The sequence below is a fragment of the Simochromis diagramma genome, unplaced genomic scaffold (genome assembly GCF_900408965.1).
Source record: "Simochromis diagramma unplaced genomic scaffold, fSimDia1.1 OVJJ01000596.1, whole genome shotgun sequence".
NCBI classification, from domain to species: Eukaryota; Metazoa; Chordata; class Actinopteri; order Cichliformes; family Cichlidae; genus Simochromis; species Simochromis diagramma.
Genome location: NW_024387245.1, coordinates 7,162,363 through 7,182,752, shown reverse-complemented (window position 1 = coordinate 7,182,752; position 20,390 = coordinate 7,162,363). Strand labels below are relative to the sequence as shown.

The 20,390-nt window shown below is 38.9% G+C and overlaps 1 protein-coding gene across 5 annotated transcripts in view; it reads left to right on the top strand.

Annotated features, from left to right (window-relative positions):
- The window catches only part of ptpn13 (protein tyrosine phosphatase non-receptor type 13), a 49,239-nt gene that overhangs the window by 4,588 nt on the left and 24,261 nt on the right, over positions 1-20,390 (top strand). For all 5 annotated transcript variants that reach the window (XM_040000983.1, XM_040000985.1, XM_040000984.1 and 2 more), the window contains exons 2-7: positions 5,303-5,422; positions 9,257-9,423; positions 11,181-11,246; positions 13,469-13,654; positions 13,919-14,006; positions 16,004-16,636. In XM_040000983.1, coding sequence (XP_039856917.1) covers positions 5,308-5,422; positions 9,257-9,423; positions 11,181-11,246; positions 13,469-13,654; positions 13,919-14,006; positions 16,004-16,636 — 1,255 coding nt within the window. In that variant the 5' untranslated portion in view covers positions 5,303-5,307. The remainder of the gene's footprint in view (positions 1-5,302; positions 5,423-9,256; positions 9,424-11,180; positions 11,247-13,468; positions 13,655-13,918; positions 14,007-16,003; positions 16,637-20,390) is intronic.

Below are 20,390 nucleotides of genomic sequence, written 5' to 3'. Positions count from 1 at the left end.
TCAAGACTCATCAGACCAAGCCTTACTATCTGCTCAAAGCAATCTGTGCATTCGCCTCTGACATCAACAAGGCATTTTCTCCCAGAGAACTGCTGCTCACTGGATTATTTTCTGTTTCTCACACCATTCTCTGTGGGTTGTGGAGATGGTTGTGTGGGAGAATCTGTGCAGTTTCTGAAATGATAAGATTTTATCAGGTTGTCTTTACCACACTGGCTGAACTGGCTGAGTGTATAGTTGTCCTGTTTTTAGTGTGGACTTTTTTCAGTTTTGTGAGAAATGACATGGGCTACTTTACACAAGGTTTTACATTTGCTGCATATTTAAATGCTAGTTGTACATTGATGCCAGAACAAGGTAACAGGCATAGTGTGAATTAAGGCTGATGCTTGATATTGGCAGGTTATTCCTTCTTGCTGTTGTGCCCTCTGTGTGAAAGCCCCCCCCCCCCTTTTTTTTTTTTTTTTGTTATCTGAATTTTACATCTTTAAATCCTCACTACAAATGCACATTATTATTATTATATAAATGCAACACAGTAATGCATATTTTTAACCAAGTACACCTGCCACACCTTCTGAATCTGTTGCATTGCCCTCGATATTTGCATATTTGCATATCAGGAAATATGCTGTAAAGCAACAATGCTTTACAGCTTTACAGCGACATTTTTATATCCTGGAGAAATTGCACTACAAACCAACACAACAGAGCCATTTATATGTGACACACATGCGCACGAAGATGCAAATATGGTTGTTTATGTTTGAACTAAGTGAAATGAGCTCACAGTTTCTGCTCAGGGTAAATTAGTCTGTAAAACTGGAGCTTCCTGTTTTGCTTACATTGGTATCATTCCATCACTCGATTGGGAAGATTAGCTAGAGTTGTCAGTGCAGCACAGTAGCTGGAGAGAAAAATCAAACAAAGAAAAACTACAGATAAAAGAAGATATTCCTTGTGCCATTTTCTCATTCAGTGGTTTGTAGTGTAGATTCAATGTAAATCATGTACACAGGGGTAAATACAGTGGTTAAATACATTGTCTTGTATTGTTGTGATATTTCGTGTTTGTAAATATTTGCTTTCTTTCTGTGTCCGGTCAGCAAGGAGAACAAATCTGTGCATTTCTTACATGAATAAATGTAGGACTATAATTCTTAAATAAATTAAAGCATTATTTCACTTTGAAGCAATATGTTTGATTAATGACTCAGTAATTGGGTAGGGAAGCTAAAAGTCTAAGGTAAATATAGCTTTGACTAAAACAGAAAGTGTAATTTTCAGGTGCTCTGTTTCATGGGCTGATTTAACCGTATATTATTCCTATTGTATATCATAAGTGGGAAATATGTTCCCCCTTTTTCCACATTTATTGTTAAGCTCTATTAGTATTTATTTATTTAGTCTGTGTGCTATATAGATGTGAAATTCTGGGTTAATACCAACATGGTGAATAGTCAGTGTCAGTGCAAATAATTGTTCTCTTTGTTTATTTAGCATTTCTTAGATTTTCTTTGGCATTTAAATTGTAACTATAAAAAAATAAGTGCACTGTTTTAATTTTTTTTTTTTTAAATTTAGAAAAATTGACATGATAACGTCAGCCAGTGACATCACTAACTGTAATCTTTTTGCTGACACGCAGACATCCGCCAACACTAGGCAGATATGGATGCCGCTACAGTTTGATAGCATGTCTGCACATCCTATTATGTTCATGTTATATCTCTTGAAAGCTTTGAGGAAATATATTTAAATGTGACGCAAAACTCACTTGGACACAAGGCTGAACTGATTAGAATTTTGGTGGTCAGTGTTTAAGGTCATCTAACAAGATGGCTAACACATGTTTTTAAGTGCCAAATGAAAAGAATATACAGCCCTTGGCAGATTTGGGTTTATTTATTTATTTTTTAAAATTCCATAAAAGGCAATTGCAGCCATAGCTAGTAATTTAACATGTTGTGTTGTTGCTGGCTTGTGTAAAAGAAAGCTGTACATGCAAAGTTATTCACAGATGGATCCTTTAAAACAGTATCATAGAATTTGTCGAAGTTATCCACATATCCAATAATATTTTAGCTTTAACTACTTCTAATATATATCTCTGAACATGACGTTTTTGTTTTTTTCCCCAATGTCCTTTTTTATATATTTATTAGCATACTACAAGAGAAAGGAACATTTTGTATTATGGATTGGATTTTTCAATACAAAAAATTTAAATTATGCCTAAATTTAAAAAGTGTGAATTAAAAATTAAAACTCACTTTCATTTGCCTCTTGTAAGGCATCTTAGAAGTGCCAAAAAGTACAATTACTTCATTCAAGAAGAATCCTGCTAACAACCAGTAATGCTAACTATGCACCTTGTACCAGCCTGTATGTTGTTGTATAGTGTGTGAGATACTGTGGTGTGAAGTCTCAACAGGTGAGTAAAAGTCTAATTATTCTGTATGTTTACATAATCTATCGATTGTTTCAGTCCGTTCTCAGCTTATGATCTTGACAATATGTAGGTTAGTCTTTTGAAATAATTTTCTAAAATCTAGCAAATGATAACAAATTTTAATCTTCAGGTAAAAGAGCTCCGATTAAAGTTTTAAGAATTATTATAGCTGGGTAAACAGTCAAAAACCCAAACGTATTTAAGTTACAACAGTTACATCTTAAATTTATTAAAAATGTATTAAAAGGTCCTTGAAGTCTTTAAATTGTTGGAAAATGAAGTCGTCCTCTGGGAATGTGAAATATGAGTTTTCTGGAAGCTGCTGACTTTCAAAAAATGCAAGTTGTCTTTTGTCTTGCATTGGCAGAAATATGGAGTAACAAAAACTTATGGCGGATGCTCTTGTAAAACAGATGACTGATTCCTTTTATGATGCAGGAAAAATAAAATGCAACATTAAATACATTTAATTGTCCCACCTAAGTTAATACTGGTTCACAACAAGCCCCTGTTGTACAGCTTAGAACAGAGGTTAGAATCACATTACAGTACATAAAACCAAAACAGTCCAAAAACAGTAAACAGCTGCACAGTGGAGACAGTAAAAAACATAAATAATAATAATAATAATAATAAGTGGTTAAAATGTGATCTTCCAGCAAATATTTTTTATTTTCCTATTTAAAATAGTCTTTGTAGGTGATTTTTATATGACAGGGAATCTAGTGAAGTTTTAGTGCATGAATAAAAATGATTTCTGACTTTTAGTAGTATTTGTAATCAAATACAAACAGATTTTTTTTTTTTTTACACACAGAGAAGCCAGGCCAGTGCACTTAGTAGTTGGTGTTTTGAGTAGTGTATACACAAAGTACTTTTCATGGTTTAGTTGTGTTAGCAAGTATTAGCTGGCTCATTATAAAAAGCCAGAGGAACTGCTAAAATGCACATTCCCCCTCTGCATACCGTGCAGAAAAACATCTTAAGGCACACACTTGTTGGCACAGAGGAAAAGGAATAAAGGAATGAAACATACACACAGGGACCATAGACCGTCCAGTTGACTGTGAAAGACTTTCTAAAGTAGATTGGTGGCAAACTAAGATGCTCATTTGCAACATTTAGGATTTTTGTTTTGTTAGAAGTATAGAAATTGTCCTTGTTTTGTAACCTTTGGTTCTTGCATAACATCAGCTCTCAGAGTAGCATGAGTGAAATGTCTCACTATGGGACTTGCCTTTAAGGTAGATTATTTAGTTACTCATGTATTTAGTCACTGAGTTTTGATAACGTTGAATTTGAGAGCACCAAATCCATTTTAGATGAATTAGATTGAACTATATGTGTCATCTTGTGGATTTGTGCAGGCTCCTTCTTTATTATCCTGTCTTACCTGTTGTGTTGACTTCCTGTGTGGGTTTAACCTAAAAATACTTAGCATTTTTTGTGAAATGACTTCTGTGCCTCTGAAAGCATTTTGAGAGTATTTTGTCAGGCGCTATTGTAGGTGTTTGTGGTTTAATAAAGAAAGTATTGAAATCCCAGCCAATTAAAAGTTTACATTAAAAAAATGCATTTTTTTGTGTGTATGGCCCTAGAATTAATTGAAAGTGATTTCCATGCAGGAGGGGAGTTGATTTTAAGTGCTGTCACCAGACAGAAACATATCTGTATAATTTTAAGTCTAATTTAGTCAAATACTTGGCCTAAAAAAAATAGTGCACAAAGGTCACCAACTTTCTGCAGAGTCAATCACTACAGACCTCCAAACTTCATGTGGCATTCAGATTAGCTCAAGGACAGTCCGTAGAGAGCTTCATGGGGTGGGTTTCCATGGCTGTGCAGCTAAATCCAAGCCTTACATCACCTAGCGAAATGCAAATTATTGCATGGTGTTGTGTAAAACAGGCCACCACTGGACCCTATGGCAGTGGAGATGTGTTCTCTGGAGCGACAATTTACACCTCTCCACTAGACTAGATGAGTATGGGTTTGGCGGTTGCCAGGAAAACGGTAATTGTCTGATTGCATTGTGCCAAGTAAAGTTTGGGCGGGAATTGTGGTGTAGTATTGTGTTTTACAGCTTGACCCTTTACTTCCAGTGAAAGGAACTCTTAATATTCAGCATACCAAAACATTTTTGAGTATTTTATGGGAACATGTTCGGAATGGCCCTGTCCTGTTCCAACATAACTGCGCACCAGGACACAACACAACGTCCATATAGACATGGATGAGCGAGTTTGGTGTGGAAGAACTTGACTGGCCTCCACAGAGTCCTGACCTCTACACCTTTGGGATGAATTAGAGCGGAGACTGCAAGCTAGGCATTCTCGTCCAACATCAGTGGACGGGTAATCAGTAAATTTGATGGAATGGACTGAATCAAAGGTCTGCTATATTTTATACTTCACCCCCTGAAAGCCTACTAGGAGTAACTCTTGAAGCTCTTTTCTGACCTGAGCAAATCATGTCGTATTTCAGGCCTACTTATAGTGTGCATTAGAAGTTAGTGAGGATGATCTCTGTTTATGCAACTACCCTTGGAAAAACGCAGAAACTATTGTATTTGGTGTTAAAAACATGTTTATTGATATTTACTGAGGTGTCAAAACAATTAAATTAAAGGGTACGGGCAGGCTTCAATGTTGTCTTTATGGGGGAAGTTTGCAGAAAACAATATTTAAAGTTTTTGCAGTCGTTTCAAAAAAATAAATAAAACTTGGATGGAAGCATTAAAATTTCAAGACAGCAATCTTAATTTTGGCATAAATACGTATTTCTTTAGATTTCAGAAGGTCTTTTTGTGTAAATTAAATTTTAAATGTTCGTCTTGCTGTATTTCTGCAGGGAACATGCATGTGTCTCTGGCAGAAGCCTTGGAGGTTCGAGGAGGTCCTCTCCAGGAAGAGGAGGTCTGGGCAGTGCTGAGTCAGAGTGCAGAGAGCCTCCAAGAACTTTTTCACAAAGGTAGGTGAACATGGAATCAAATGTAGAGGACTTGTTCTGTCATCATCATGCATTACTATGCAATCATATCAGTTTGTAACTTAAGAAAAATTTAAACAACATATGACTCAGAGGAAGTGAGTCAGCAGACATTGCAGTCCCTGGGTGTTAAGACAAAATTTCATTGCACCTGATTACATAGGGCAGGACTGTGTCAAATAAACTGTCAACCACTGACTTTGTGCATTTCTACAGTCTGCATGAACCAGCTTGAGTTCAACTTCTAGTTTTTCTGATTGGTTTCATTTCCAGACAGTATTGGTAATGCTGTAATAACCCTCTCTTATCAGCGTAGCCTATAAATATTTAACATTAATTACAAGCAATCTATGCTCAAATACTCTTATACAGACATTTATTGTCTTATGAGATAAACCTCTGAAGATATTAAGGACAGGAATGAAAGACTGATATTTGGAATATTTTTGAAAAAAGTAGTCTTGACATGGCATTGATGTACCAGTTATTTATGATATTCTCTTCTAATCAGAGATATTTGAGGAGAGACACAGAGTGAATCCTCGTTTAAAGTCTTTTCTTTCAGAAGTCCTGATGGAAGCATCTCTTCCCGTGGGAAGAACATTTGGGGCATGTCAACATACCTTTTAACCAGAGCTGACTTGTGACTCTATACATGCGGTTTCTGTCTCATGACCACTGAAATTGTGGTTGATTTATATAATAGTTCAAAAGGTGAACTAGCTAGGTGGTAAGACTTGTAGGAGAACAATGATATGAATGCACCATAATGGTGGCACGGTGGTTAGCACTGCTGCCGCACAGCAAGAAGGTCCTGAGTTCAATTCCACCATCAGGCCGGGGTCTTTCTGTGTGGAGTTTGCATGTTCTCCCCGTGTTTGCGTGGGTTCTCTCCGGGTACTCCGGCTTCCTCCCACCGTCCAAAGACATGCAGCTTGTGGGGATAGGTTAATTGGTTAATCCAAATTGTCACTAGGTGTGAATGTGCGAGTGAATGTGAGTGTGAATGGTTGTCTGTCCCTGTGTGTTGGCCCTGCGACAGACTGGCGACCTGTCCAGGGTGTACCCTGCCTCTTGCCCTATGACAGCTGGGATAGGCTCCAGCGCCCCCCGCGACCCTGAAAAGGAGAAGCGGAAGCGAATGGATGGATTGTGTAGTTGTGTTGCTATGCTGAGTATATTTGTAGTTGGATAGTTTTAGACTGCATAGAGAAGCTGCAATTTAACTAGCAAATGTTGAAGCCAGCTGTTATATAGTTAAAAGCTATGTAAGACAGTTTATGACAGAGTGTGGATTAATATTAGTAACCATTTAACTTTAATATTTGTGTTGGATGTTCTCTTAGATGAAGTTGGCCATTTATGACTAGAAACACTTTAAACAAAGAGAAAACAATAGGTTTTGGTTTGTTTTTTTTTGGTGAAGTGTGTTAGATATTTGCTTTTTGCACCAGATTTGTCATTGTCTTTGTGGTTAAAGGTAGGGTGAAGATTTTCCACCACTCTGAGTGTGCTAATGTGGTCAAACACCACTAGCACAGGTTTTTTTTTTTTTCTCTTGTGTAAACAGTAGTGGTTTGTATATTTGTATAAGAATGATTTGTTTAAATACGTGCTGGGTGAGTGTTTCTAATTTGTTGTAGGAATTTCTCTTCACGGTCCCATTTATATATTAGAGGAGTGCCGCAGAGATTTGGTCTGATATAACATGATAGCATAACACAGTTGCTGTCGATTTCTCTGCTGCACATCTCTGATGTGAGTCTCTCGTTCCACCACCGTGGATTGAGTTCTGGTGACTCAATCCACGGTGATAGATTAAGTCACCAGATCAGCCGTTCAGTAATACTAAAAATAGGCTGTGAGCCCCAAATGATGCTCAGCTAATATGTAGGGGGGCATTTTTGTCTGACCTGATCTTCTCACTGGATATTTTCTCTTTCTTGAACATTTCTCTGTGAAGCATAGAGATGGCTGTGTGGGGAAAATCCCAGTAGATCAGCAGTTTCTGAATCCTCAGACCATCCTGTGTGGCACCAACAACCATGTAACATTCAGAGTCACTCATCTTTCTTACATATTCTGATGATCAGCTTGATCTCATACGGGTCTTGACCATATCTGCATACATAAATGCACCGAGTTACTGCCACGTGATTGGCTGATTACTACCCAAAATGTAACCAGTAATCTGCCATTTCCTTTTTTTTATATAGGGCTAGGTGGTAACAAAATATAAATTATTATTTATTTTATTTTAGTCAAAGTACTACCTCCGACTGCAAAGTTGTGAGCTCAGCTGAGTAAGCAGTGTTTGTAGTACAGCTAAAGTCATGTTGCAAAGTACCCAATGGCCAAGTTTTTCGGATAAGTAATTGCAGATTGACACAGACATATAATGCATATCAGAGAAAGTAGTTTATACTCCAGGTAATTTTCATTAATTTTCTTTTACTACTATGTAAAACACTTCACTTTGAGATTTTATTTGAGTAAGAGTGACTTGAGGACCTGGGGCCTCTTTGGGGGGAAAAGTTAAGTGGTCAGTGTTCTTATTAAGAACACAAATTCAGTTTTCTATTAAAGAAGAAACAAATGAATGAGAGCACATGCTATCAATTTCAGTTCCTAGAAACAAAATTGGATTCGGAAAAAATCAGGATGGACACTCAGATGGCCAAGAAAATTCCAGTCGCTGTATCTTCAAAAGCAGTTCTTCTTCATCTCTGGACTCATTGTAGGAATGGTTAAGGGGAAAAAAGCTTGCACATGTGTGTTCAAAATATCAGCTACCATGAGTCTCATTTTGTAATGCTTGCTTGTCAAAAAAACACGCCAGCACTGATAAAAAGGCATTGTTTAGCTTAGAGGCATACGATTCTGATGAATTGGATAATTTGGTACCAGCTCTCAACTGGATAAGTTGCTTAGTTCTCATTCCTAGCTGAATGGGCTATAAATATAGCCGTTCAAAATTATTTCCTGTTCCTTAAGCTTAGTTAGCAGTTCAAAAGGCTAAAAACGTACATTTGAAGATGGTAGGTTATGTGATGTTGCATTGCATGGTGTTCTGTTGGCTTGACAAGCACTATCCTTCTAGCATGATTTCTGCATATATCTGCAATGTATTAAAATTTGTCATGAAATGCATGTGCTCAGGCTGAGTCAGTCTGGTCAGCAAAAGCTTCGCATGGGATAGACTTACTACTAAACCAGTTACTTTTGAGTAAGATCTTGGTCACATGAGTTTTTAAACAGGAAACTTGTATTTACTTAGTAAAAACCAGCTTTGCCTCAAATCAAATTCCTGTGTTCGTCTCCCTGCTCCTCTCAGAGTTAACTATCAGTCAAAGAAAAGAATTTTGCAGCGCTGCTTAAACATTCCTTTGTGTATTTTTAAAACCTTCTCCCACCATCGCACTGGCTGTGGCTTTTTAGGAAAAGAGAATTACGCTGTGTGGCCATTCCTTTCTGCAACCATGCCCCAACAGTTATTTTCTTGCCGACTAAGAAAGCAACATGTGTTTTTGTTTACTTCAATAATCTTGAATTTCCATAAACGCCAAAGCCATAGCGAGAAACATCCACTGTGGTTGGATATGTGTACAGTCACTGGATCCAGGCTGTAAATGCTTAGACAAAATTTGATGCTAGTATGAAGCTTAAAAACACAGATCTTGACTTTAACGCTGTCCTTGTGTGAATATGTGGGAATGGCTAAGAATTTATGTGAAGAAACTATGATTTATTTTTATTTTTTTCTGCTGTTCAACCGCGATGGCAAACTAATCATTGAAATGTTATTTCCATTTCCAGACCCTTCAGCCATGGGCTTCATTATATCTCCATGGTCCCTCCTGCTCATGCCATCTGGCAACATCTCATTCACAGACGAGTATGTCACCCAGCAGGACTTAAGGGCCTTCACAGCACCAGAGGTCCTGAAGGGGAACTCCTTGACTTCTGTTTCTGACATAGAAAAGGTATAAACCATGATAATACACCACGTGGCGACAGCATCTGCCAAATTGTTTAGTCTACGTGTGTCTGTGCTCTAATCTTTTGTTGTTGCCCATATTTTTAAGTGAAATCTTGTGTTTAAACTAAACATTCATTTTGAACCATCACTTGGTGTCATCTAACCAGTCAGTGACTGTTGAGTACCCCTTGTTCTAAACATAGCCATGTTTACATTCGCTCTTTCTTACCAAGTCATGTCGGTTGTATCCTAACTAATGACATAGGTGCATTTTCTCCCTTAAATGGAGATTTTTTTTTTTTTTTTTGTCAGACATGCTTAACTTTTCTGCCTTTTGGTGGTTTGTTGGCACAAAACCATTAGTTTAATAGCCTGACACTGGCTAGAGAAATATGTGTCAACACCTGTGTGCTCATCGGGGGGTTTCCTGCACAAAGGAATTTTTTTAATTATCTTTCCCAAAGATGTTTTAGCAGAATCCAAAAGAAAATCACCATGATTGTAAGAAAAATGTTTGTAACTTGTTTTGTTTATCGGTTTCACGTACTCAAGCATGATGAATAATTGTTCATTAAATGGTTAGAAATGCTGTGAAAAGGTCACATTACTGTGAAAGGTTTACACATACTTTGCGTCTTTACTGGCAGACAGATCTTCCTTACGTGCATAGCTGTGTGTCGTGCTTTCTTTTTCTGTTTCTTTAAGATCCTGCCTACGTCATTTTGCTGATGCGAGTCATTGTTTTCCTTAGCATCCAAAGTTTCAAAAGACACGCAAATGACATGCTCAATGGAAAACGAACAAATAAGGCGGAGCTATTTTTGTTCTGTCTGTATTGTCGATCACGGTTTTTTGTCTTTGTTTTTTTAGATGTCTCGCGTTTTTAAAGTTTTGTACATTTTCTGTATTTAGTACATTTAGTCTGTTCTGCAACGTTTCGTGATAAATGTTGGGTATAGATGATACTAATAGTCAGTGTGTATGGTTAGAGCATTTCTTCACTGGAAAAGCAGAGACAGCATGTAGACGATTCAGATTTGAAGTTGTGAGCGATCACAGCACACCACACCCCCTCATTTTAACTCTGCCTCTCTGGTGAAGAGCAAAAACCTTGCATGACTGGATTCCCGTCTCTGGCACAGACCCACAGACCTCAACATGGTTTTTTGCTGAGTCAGTTTTCCAACCCTGGGCCTGTCTCCCCAGCTCAGTTATTTCAGTGTAGAGAATATGATCTGTTTCCTTCATAATCATACTGCGGATAAACATACGTCATGTGCAAGTTTTCCTTTTGCTTTTTGACATATAGAGGTCATATTGTCGCTTTTAATCGACAACGTCTAAGGTTACACGTTTTCTGAAAGTGTTAGTGTTTCTTTAAATTTGTACTCTGTGATGTGTTCCTAAAAGACCTTGAAGGCAACGTTGCATTCTTTGGCAGGCGCTGAATTATTCTTTCCTCTACCAAGCCCAACATTCAGGGGAAGTAATTTCTCTTCCACGCAACGAGCGGAGAGGAGTAAGGAGGGGAAAATGGAAAAATGTTTCTGGATTTAGGTTGAGAGCCCCTGTCCTTTTTTTCCCTCCCCCGCCTCCCCTAAAAACTCTTAGCAGTTGTTGAGCCTTAGTCCATTTATCTTTGACTTGCTTTCAGGTTTTGTGCCTCATCTTTATACATATATTATTATTATTATTATTATTTACTGTTGCATGCATTTTGTCTTGAGTGAATGAAATATAATGTGGTGTTATTTTTCACAGATGCACATGTACTCTCTGGGGATGACCTTATTCTGGGGGGCGGACTATGAGATCCCCCATAGTCAGGTAAATCTTTAACACAGATGCTTCCTTCCAAATGTGCAGAGCAAGGGTGTCAAACATATGGCCTGGGGGTCCAGAATGGCCCACCAAAGGCTCCAATCCGGCCACCTGGACAGCTTTGGATGTGGAATTCTGTGTACACTTTAACAAAGTCTTATAAACTAAAAGTATATATATTTTTATATTCAGTGAAGTGAATATACATTAAAAAAAATCTTAGAGTTTGGATAGCAGCACATTTTAAAGTGTAGAAGTGATACATTGTTGCCTGTGTGAGACTGGACTAAAGATATGACATCAGGTGTTTAAATGGCACACTTGGCAAATACAGTAAGTGTTGAACGGGTTTTACTGGAAGAGACACACCTGTGTTTGTCAAGGTTTAATAGTATCTATCATGTTGAGCATTGTGGAATTACTTAAAATTCAGCTGTCAAACCTGCACAGGCATGCTGCCGAAATGGTGGAGAACAGTGGAGTAGGAGAAAGTAGCGTATGTCCCTCTATTGTTGTACCAAATACTTCCACAGATACCTGTATATACATCACCAATGAGGTTTCAGGCATATCTGGCTTTTTCCAAACTATGATCTTCACATCTAGATAAGAAATGGAAGAAAAGGTAAAGGCACTCTGGAATTTACAGAGATGGTTTGAAGACATGCTCATATCTCGACCAGAGTCAGTCAGGTATAAAAGATAATCTGCACAGCGTGCTTACTATTGTGAGAAAATACCACCCACAGTTTAGAGGCATCTCACACTCAAGTTTGCCATCTGCTCGGCTTCACTGGAAGGCTGAGGCTCCATCCACTCTCATCCATCCACATCTCATCAGCCTTTCCTGTCACCCTTAAAAGTGCTGCTGCGTGCACTTAAAACACATAACACTATGTCATTCTACTCAACTCTCCAGTAGAATAGGTAAAGAAATACTTTGTTCATCCCGTATTTTGAAAAATCCCATGATATATGGAGGAAAAAACAAAATCAAAGCATTTTGTCTGTGGAATGGGTGGATTGCAACATTCGCTCTGTTGAAAAACTCCCCTTTATTTCTAAGATAAGGTAAGTGATGGAAATCAGTTGCTAGCTCACTGCCCACAGCCAAATGCTACAGTACCAAAAACTATGAAAAAATAAAAGATGATCGAGTGCATAAAAAATATTTTGTACTGGTGATGGGCACTAAGAAAAGCTTCCAACATGCCAACAGTCTTATCAGTACCTGTTATCGCTGCTGGTATGTTTTTCTGACAGTCATGTATTGCAAAACAAGGCAAAAATCACAATAGTACTGCTTTGGCATACCAGAGTCGTCTTATTTTTCTTTTTCTTAAACTACCCAGAAAATCGATAAAGAATCAGGGATACAAGCACAGTCAGTACTGGAGTTGGTATCATTAAAATCTTATCAATTACCCAATTCTTTATCTAAAGTAGGAAAATTTTTCATCCAAGTGACCTAAAACTCAACACAGTACTTCTGTGATACCCCGGCAATACACCTGCATGATGTAAAATGATCAGACTTGTTGAAAAACATGAAGAATGAACAGAAATGCATGTAAAGAAGGCACTTTTGGATAACAGAAACTATTTTCATAATGTAATAACTGTTGGAGGTAGTATACGTGTTTTTACTTCTACAAACCACTGAATTGGGGACCATCACATCTCTCAGAAATCTGTTTTTAGGGTCTTTTGTTTTGTTTTAAGCTTCCATCATGGACTGGGTACTTTCTTATCATAAGACAAAGGTTTTAAGATATGTGCAGATGAAAGTGTACCTTGTTTGATTAAACACAGGAATCCACCACCAAAATTTCCCATTTTTAAAAACAGAGAAAATGAAGAAGCTGAAAACAGGATTAACAGAAACTAAAGAATGAAAACATTAGGTGGTGTCCTAGCCTTGCTTCAGTTCCTGTTTTGTGAATGTGCATCTACTGTTGATCAAAACAACTGCTTGTAATGTATCTGCTGAGCCCTCCCAACTGCTAAAGTGTTCGGTCCAAAAGCAGCCAAACATTTCTCCGTTTAACAGAGAGATGAATTCTGATATTATTTAATAAAGTTTAATTTGATGTCATGTAGTGACTGTGACGCTAATTAAAATCTAGACCAACCTTTTGCCAGGATGCTTGAGAACAAGATGCTCTTTTCACTGTTTGTATCTTAACTGTGTTATTTCCCCCCACCCCCACACCCCCACCCCTATGCAGCCTATGGAGCTGGGAGAACACATAAACAGTTTACTCCTCAACATGTGTGATGACATTACATTGAGTCGAATATCACTGCGCACAGTCCTGGACATCTCCAGCAAACACATCCGAAACTCCAGCTGTGACCCTCCTTTCAGTTATATCAGAAGACTCGTCAGGACAGTGCTGGGCAGCCTTTCTCAGGTATAACATGTGATGATGTGTATATAAAATGAAATTCCAGCATTCCTGTCTAAGAGTCCATATTTGCAAAACTGTCAGGAAGCCTTTATAGGAAGAATGCTTCTTAGCTAAGTGTATGTTAAAGACCTATAACAAGCTCTTCCAAAAGCACGCTAGGTTTGAATTATACAACAGGTGATGTGGCCATGCTGATAGAACATGTTTCAGGACGTCTTCCTTCTTTCACCCTCACTCTTTGTTTTTCATTTTCTGTCTTTTTCACAGCTGGACGGTTTGCTGACTGACAGAGAATCTCTTCCGGAGCGGAGCAAAGAGATTCGGGAGAGGCTGAGGGGCAAAGGGTTGCCCTCAGGTAAGATGAGCTGCACCTAAGTGACACACAGTAACATTGCAGTGGTGTGCTCAAAATCATTAATTTCCACACTGAGTCGTATCTATTGGCTGCAGGGTGATAAAAGGCTGCCAACGCGATAAGGTTTTTATTTATTTTTAGTGTCGAACTCAGCAAATATTAGTCCGTTGCACTTAAATGTTTTGTTTACCTACATTCTGTGTAATCTTCATATGAGGGTCACAAGTTCAGCCTCTCTCTAAAACAAATCACCAGATCTTAGATAAGCAGGCTTTGTTTAGAACATTTGGGAACACTTTGAAATTCAATTTGTCAAGCGAGTCCAGAGATGACCCAAAACATGTGTCCACTGATAGATACAGAGAATAACATTGTTATTTAATCTTCCATGTCACAATCTGGTATATGTTGGATGAATAGTGAATTGCCATTGTGTTGAAGATTATATTGACAGTGGCCAAGTCTTCATCTCTGAAACAGCCAACTATGCAGGGTGCTTGTTGTTGTCGGTATAAAGTTATTCATGGAAAGAAAAACAATCAAATTGCGAAAGGGTGTTAGGGGTTCTCACAACTTACTGAGCTCCTTCTGTGGTGCCAGAAACCATGGGACACCTTCAGAGGTCCATAAGTCGGTTAAAATGTTTGGCAAAACACGAAAGAACGGCAGCTCATGGGGTCATCGTAATGTGCTGGCCTGGTGGTTTTACTCAGCCCTAATCTTTAAGCTGTGAGGGCTTAACAGTTTATGCTGGTTGCCCACATGTTTATTAAAAATATATTTTAATGAAGAAAGTATCAAATGTAAATTGCTCACCTTGTTTTCTAACCATTTATCAGTGACATACTTACTCTTTGAGTCTGTGGGAAAGAAGTGAAAGTAGTCAGAGAGAGGAACACCAAGTTACAACCTCGAATCGGATTTAATTCAGGAAAATATGAACAAATCTTCCCAGTGGTTTCTGAGAGAACTCGGGCATTTTTCCAGGCCATGAAGAGGAGAGCAGAGCACAAACATGGCTTCCATCTCGATTATGTAAGCACGGCATGGCATTGATTACAGATGCATATTTTGGAGTCATCAGTGTAGCTGCTGGTCTCCTGTTTGTATCAGTGCTTTGTTTCCCTGGTTGATCCCCAGCCAGCCCTAGGGAAAGTACATGCAAAGAGTATTACTCAGTTCTTAAGCATCTTTCCTCTGAAAGGACCAGCTCTCTCTCTCTGTCACCCTTAACCCAGTGGCTCCAAGTTCTTATTGCTGCTTAGGGAATTCAGATATTGTCTTTGTTCCTTTTACACATGCTGTGCATGTCATCATTGTGATCGACTGGCAGCGTGTCTGGGAGTGTAACTCACCTCTTTGACAAATCAAAGAAATGCAGCATAAATTTTTGATTTTTTTTCTTTTTATTCCAGTTTTACTCAGTCAAGTTTTTTTCAAGTTTCCTCCTGAGTTCCTGGAAGACTGGAATCTGGCTATCTTTAATGCATTTCCAAACATATGCTTTCTAGATTAAAACCAACCCACATGCAGGATTTTTATTTTTTTACAGGCCTCAACATCTGCCCGTTTACCCTCTTGTTTCTGTATTTCTTCCCTTTGTTTTGTTCCTGCATACTTCACTGGTTTATTTCTCACTAAAAAACAGACTTTACTAGTAGTGTTTATATGCCTGGAAAGGCAAACTTTAAATTTATGGATGGTGAAAGCAAAAGTTCTTATTCGGGGAAAGGCAGTGCTAGATTGTAAGATGCTTGTGGCAGAAATTGTTAGTTATTGGGCCACAATTTGGTTTCCTTTTTAAAACAACGGAAAAATAGTTTCTCAACAAACTGAGGAACTGTAGTAATATTAGCTTTTTATTCCTTGGGCTGTTGTTTGTTTTACATGCAAAAGTGTAACAGTCATATACTATTGGACACAAAGAAGCTATTTTAACACTTGTCAGCCTCTGTATCTGCTTGGTGTTTAAAATTTTGGTTCTCCCCTGCTCTTAGGGAGGAGTGCTGCCCCTCGGGTTCTGGAGCGCTACAGAGCGAAGACTCAGGAACAAACCTCTCTAAACCGAGGCCTTAGTCGTTCCATGGGCTCACTGCCAATCCAGGATCTTTTGAAGGGGGATGACGGGGCAGCTTTACAGTATTCCCTGTCTGATTATCACACCAATTCTGACTTACCCAGTGAACTCTACCCAAAGCCCCCCTCGCTCCATTCCCAGCGTTCTTATCCCTATCTGCACCCCTTTCACCCCCAGCAAAAAGGCCGGCCTGTGGAACTGGACCGTAGATCTCTGCCTTTCTCCAGTGGGGAACTGAAGCTAAGTCAGCCCAGGAAGACCTGGGCTTCCTCTGTGGACTTGGCTTGCATTGACCCAGAGGCTCTTCGCTTTGGGGCTTTGGAGGATGCAAGAAGAGGCAGTAGTGCCTTAAGTACACACTCCAGTGGCAGGCGCAAATCACCTTTGCAAGCTTTAAGAGAAGGGGATTCTCAATACCTTGAGTTTGGTGGGCTGAACAGTCGGAAGCCTCATCACCACTCAGCCTTGTCTGTAGGCTCGGGCATCACCGGTGCCTATGACAAGATCAAGGAAAAACAGAGGAAACTTCAGGCGCTAAGACAAGCAGTGGATGGTGAGTATGCTGAAACTAGGGGTTTAATTTAATAGAGAATTTGTACAAATGAATGTTTTCAGGGTTAAGTTTGTGTTGTTGTGTGTTTGTTAAATTCCTTGACAAATTTTCAAAACAAAATACGAACCAGAATCATGTAATTCAAAGTGGTATCACGTTGTGGTTGTGACGCCTACTGTGGACAACGTGTTGTGAATGATTTTCACTTTTAGGAAAAAAACCCATCATGGCAGTTTTGGCCTTTTCTTGGAAGCTGGCGCTGATTAAATATAAACAGAATGACTAACAAGCTGTTGTTTTCATTCCATGGGATGTTTTTTCGATGTAAGCCTTTCCTTATTTCAACACATCACAAACAACAAGCACCTGGTTGCTTTTAGTCATGTGTGCTTAGGAGTCCTTTGTCGGAGCATACAACATGTGGCCTATAGTGTGTAAAAGTGTAAGATTGCTGTTATGTGTGTGGTTGGCCACAACAAATTTCTTGGGTTTAGTCTGCAACTGTGGCAAGGAAGGAAGTCTTAAGTAAAACAGACCAGTTCAGGGTCACTTGATGTAAGTGAAGTGTCAGACTCTGTAGTGCATGGATTTATCAGGCACAGCATGGAGTCATCAGCTGACCTGATCTGAAAGACAAAAATAAAGTGAAAGCAACGGGATCAAGTGAGCAACCAGACAGTTGGACTAGTTACAAGTTGCGTATCCATCTGTAGTAACTACCACGTAAGTGTTGTGAAGTATGGGGAACGGGTGCTGGCTTGGTGGTGGCTGGGCAGCAAGGTTTAGACAGAATGACTCATTGCTACAGTGACCAGTAATTATAGGTTGGCTTAATTCTAGCCTGCTGCTGACTGTCAGAGATGTTATATACAAGATCCCTTTAAAAAAAAAAAAAAAAAAAATTATTATGGCTATAAGCATGCATATAAAGGATAGATGCGAACTAGTTACATACTTTCAGTGTGTACAGACTGAAAGGAAAATAGTCTTAAAATAATAGCACAATGCTTAAATCAAGGACATCAAGCAGAACTGTTTAACACGTCAGTCATCTGTTATAAGAGCTTTAAGTTTCCTGTTGGAGATTATGAAATTCTTAGTAAAGTAAGTTTATGCAGTGAGTCACATGTCTCTTGGCCAGCTGAGAGCCGTTTAAGGCGCATGAGGCTTGAATGATTTCATACAATAAACCACTGTCTTCTACCTCTTGCTCTCTTGCTGTTCTTGCAACATCCCCACTCTGTGCTCCTTCCAGCCTTCAGCCTCCCTGCTTTTCTCGCAGCTATTTTTGATGCTGACTGAACCACCAACCAAGCATTCTTTTCCTCGACTGTGGCTTTTCATCCCCCAGCAAGTACCTTCTTGCCTTCTTTTCTTTCACTCCCCTTTGCTTTGTATCGATTGTAATTTAGAGGATTTAAGGGTTTGTTTGGTTTTTTTTATTTCTTCATCTCTTGAAAGTGCAAGACTTTGTCACTTCACACCTTATGGGTAGCATGAGCAACACCTTCATATAACTGCTAAGATGACACAAAAACAAGGTCCAGATTTAAAGAGTTACTAAAAAGAGTCCAGCAAATATTTCCAATTTAAGATCCACAAACTGAAAGAAACTTAAACTAAAGCTTTGGGATGACTGCCACACGCTGCAGGCTTTAACATTGTGGTAAATATTTTTTTTAAAAATGAGATTTTTAGCAAGGAATTGTGGGGAAAAATGGCATTACTGTTGTGTTTGTGATTGCTTGTGAATGTGCAACGAAGACTGAGTGGGTTGAACTATTCATTAATATTAAATGATGGATATTACAAAGCATCCTGGAGAGAAGCTTTGTTTACTGCCATCAGAAGTGACTGAGGGTGTCTGTGAAGGGTGAGCCAACTGTTCTTTGGCTACACCATGAATGGGGCCTAATTGAGTACAAACCATTTAGAGGGGCCTTGTTGGATGTGTTTCTTGGCAGAGACCTCTTTTCCTTTTCTTTTTTTTTTTCTCTCTCTCACTTCTTTCTGTTCTTTTCTGCAGGAAAGTGATGGCACAGCAGTGGTCAGTGGTCTCAGGTTTTACAGGGTTAAACAGCCCTTGACTGCCCTTCTGTGTGTGCGTGCATTTACAAGTCTTGTCTAAATGTATTGCAATGCTCACGTTTGTGTGCTTGTGTGCATGCCTTTGTGTGCATGGGCATGTCTGTACCTGGGCTCTTCTGTCTCAAACACCCCCACACACCATTTTTGGTGTCACTCTTAAATAAGTCAAAGCTTTCCTTGTCGAACTGGAGGCTGTAATAGGAGTCATGCGTAGCAGATGAGGGAATTCCTAACATTATTGGACTTTTCCGGCACTTGGCAGCAGATTATGTGGGTTTCTGCCGGGGTGGGTCCATGTTGGACAGCAGTACAGAACGCTGCTGCTCCAGAGGAAGGGGAGGTGTGTCTGTAAATCACAGCCTTTTGAAATTGTCTTAATTATTCTATTTCAGTCAGCAGGAGATGAGATTGCTGAGTGTTTGTTTTTGTTTTTTGTTTTTTTTGTGGAAAGCTGTTGACTGTTTGTTATTTCTAAACCATTTGAGCTACCTAACTTATTTCCTCTTCACATTATGAATAATGTCCAATGTCCAATTATTTAGTGCTCCGAGGGACTAAATAACCTCAGAGCACAGTCAGAGTAGGGTCTTTTTCTCAGTGTAAAATACTTAAAGACTGAAGGACTGTAGACACTTGTAGTACATGCAGAGGTGTCACCTACATAAAGTCAGATCATGGAGATAAACCTGTATGTGAGGACAAATGAAAGATGAAGTGCAGCCTGGAGAAAGCTTGGTGGTGAATGCATGCTTTGATAATTCTTTCCTAGAATTGATGCTCTTTGCCTTAAAGTATGTAGAGACTGTTATGTAGAGGCTGCTTTTCCAGCAAGTTTGTGGGGAGTGCTCTCTCTCCTGCAAAGTATTTCCAGAAAACAAAACATACGAACAACAGAAGTACTCATCTTTTTTTCTGTCATTACAATCTTTAAGAAAAAGAAGGATTTTATTGCATTATTTATTTACCTTTACGGTTTCCTTTATATTTTCCTGTGAATGAAGCTGGTATAATTGGTGGCACTGAGAATGAGCTTTGCACTACATCTTTTTTGAACTCGGCATTTTTCTAACCCTTCTGTTCCCTTGCTTACTTATAAACATTTACATTATGAGGGAAATCTCACTCTCCACTCAGCTGTTATCATCTCTGTTACTTTTTGAAATTACCTAAAAGCACCGACTGACACACTGAAACGTTGGTCCTGGGGATTATTTGTTTTTTGGGGTGATTTGTTTTTTCTTGTCTTTGTTACAACTAACTCATTTAGTGCTGTTTCCATGACCAAAAAGAGTGTGTGGCACATGAATCATCTTAAATCTGTATCCAGATTCAGGTTGTCACATTCATAAAAATATATTTATATTTTGCGTGGGTCAGCACAGTGTGGTAATCTCACAGCTGGGCTCAAACTTTTCTGCATGGGTTTTTCCAGGTGCTTCCATAGTCCAAAGACAATCGGGTTAGATGAGGAGGAAACTCGTAAGTGTGGTTGTCGGGATTGACCAACGACCTGTCAAAATGGGTGCCCCGCCCTGGATGAAATTTATCTGGGATAGGCTCCAAGCTTTTTTCTGTTATTTTTAGCACCTCCAGGACCTCACCAGACTTAGGGAGTCGGGGTAGGGGTTGTTTTGTTTTGTTTTGTTTTTTGTCTTTTTTTAACAGT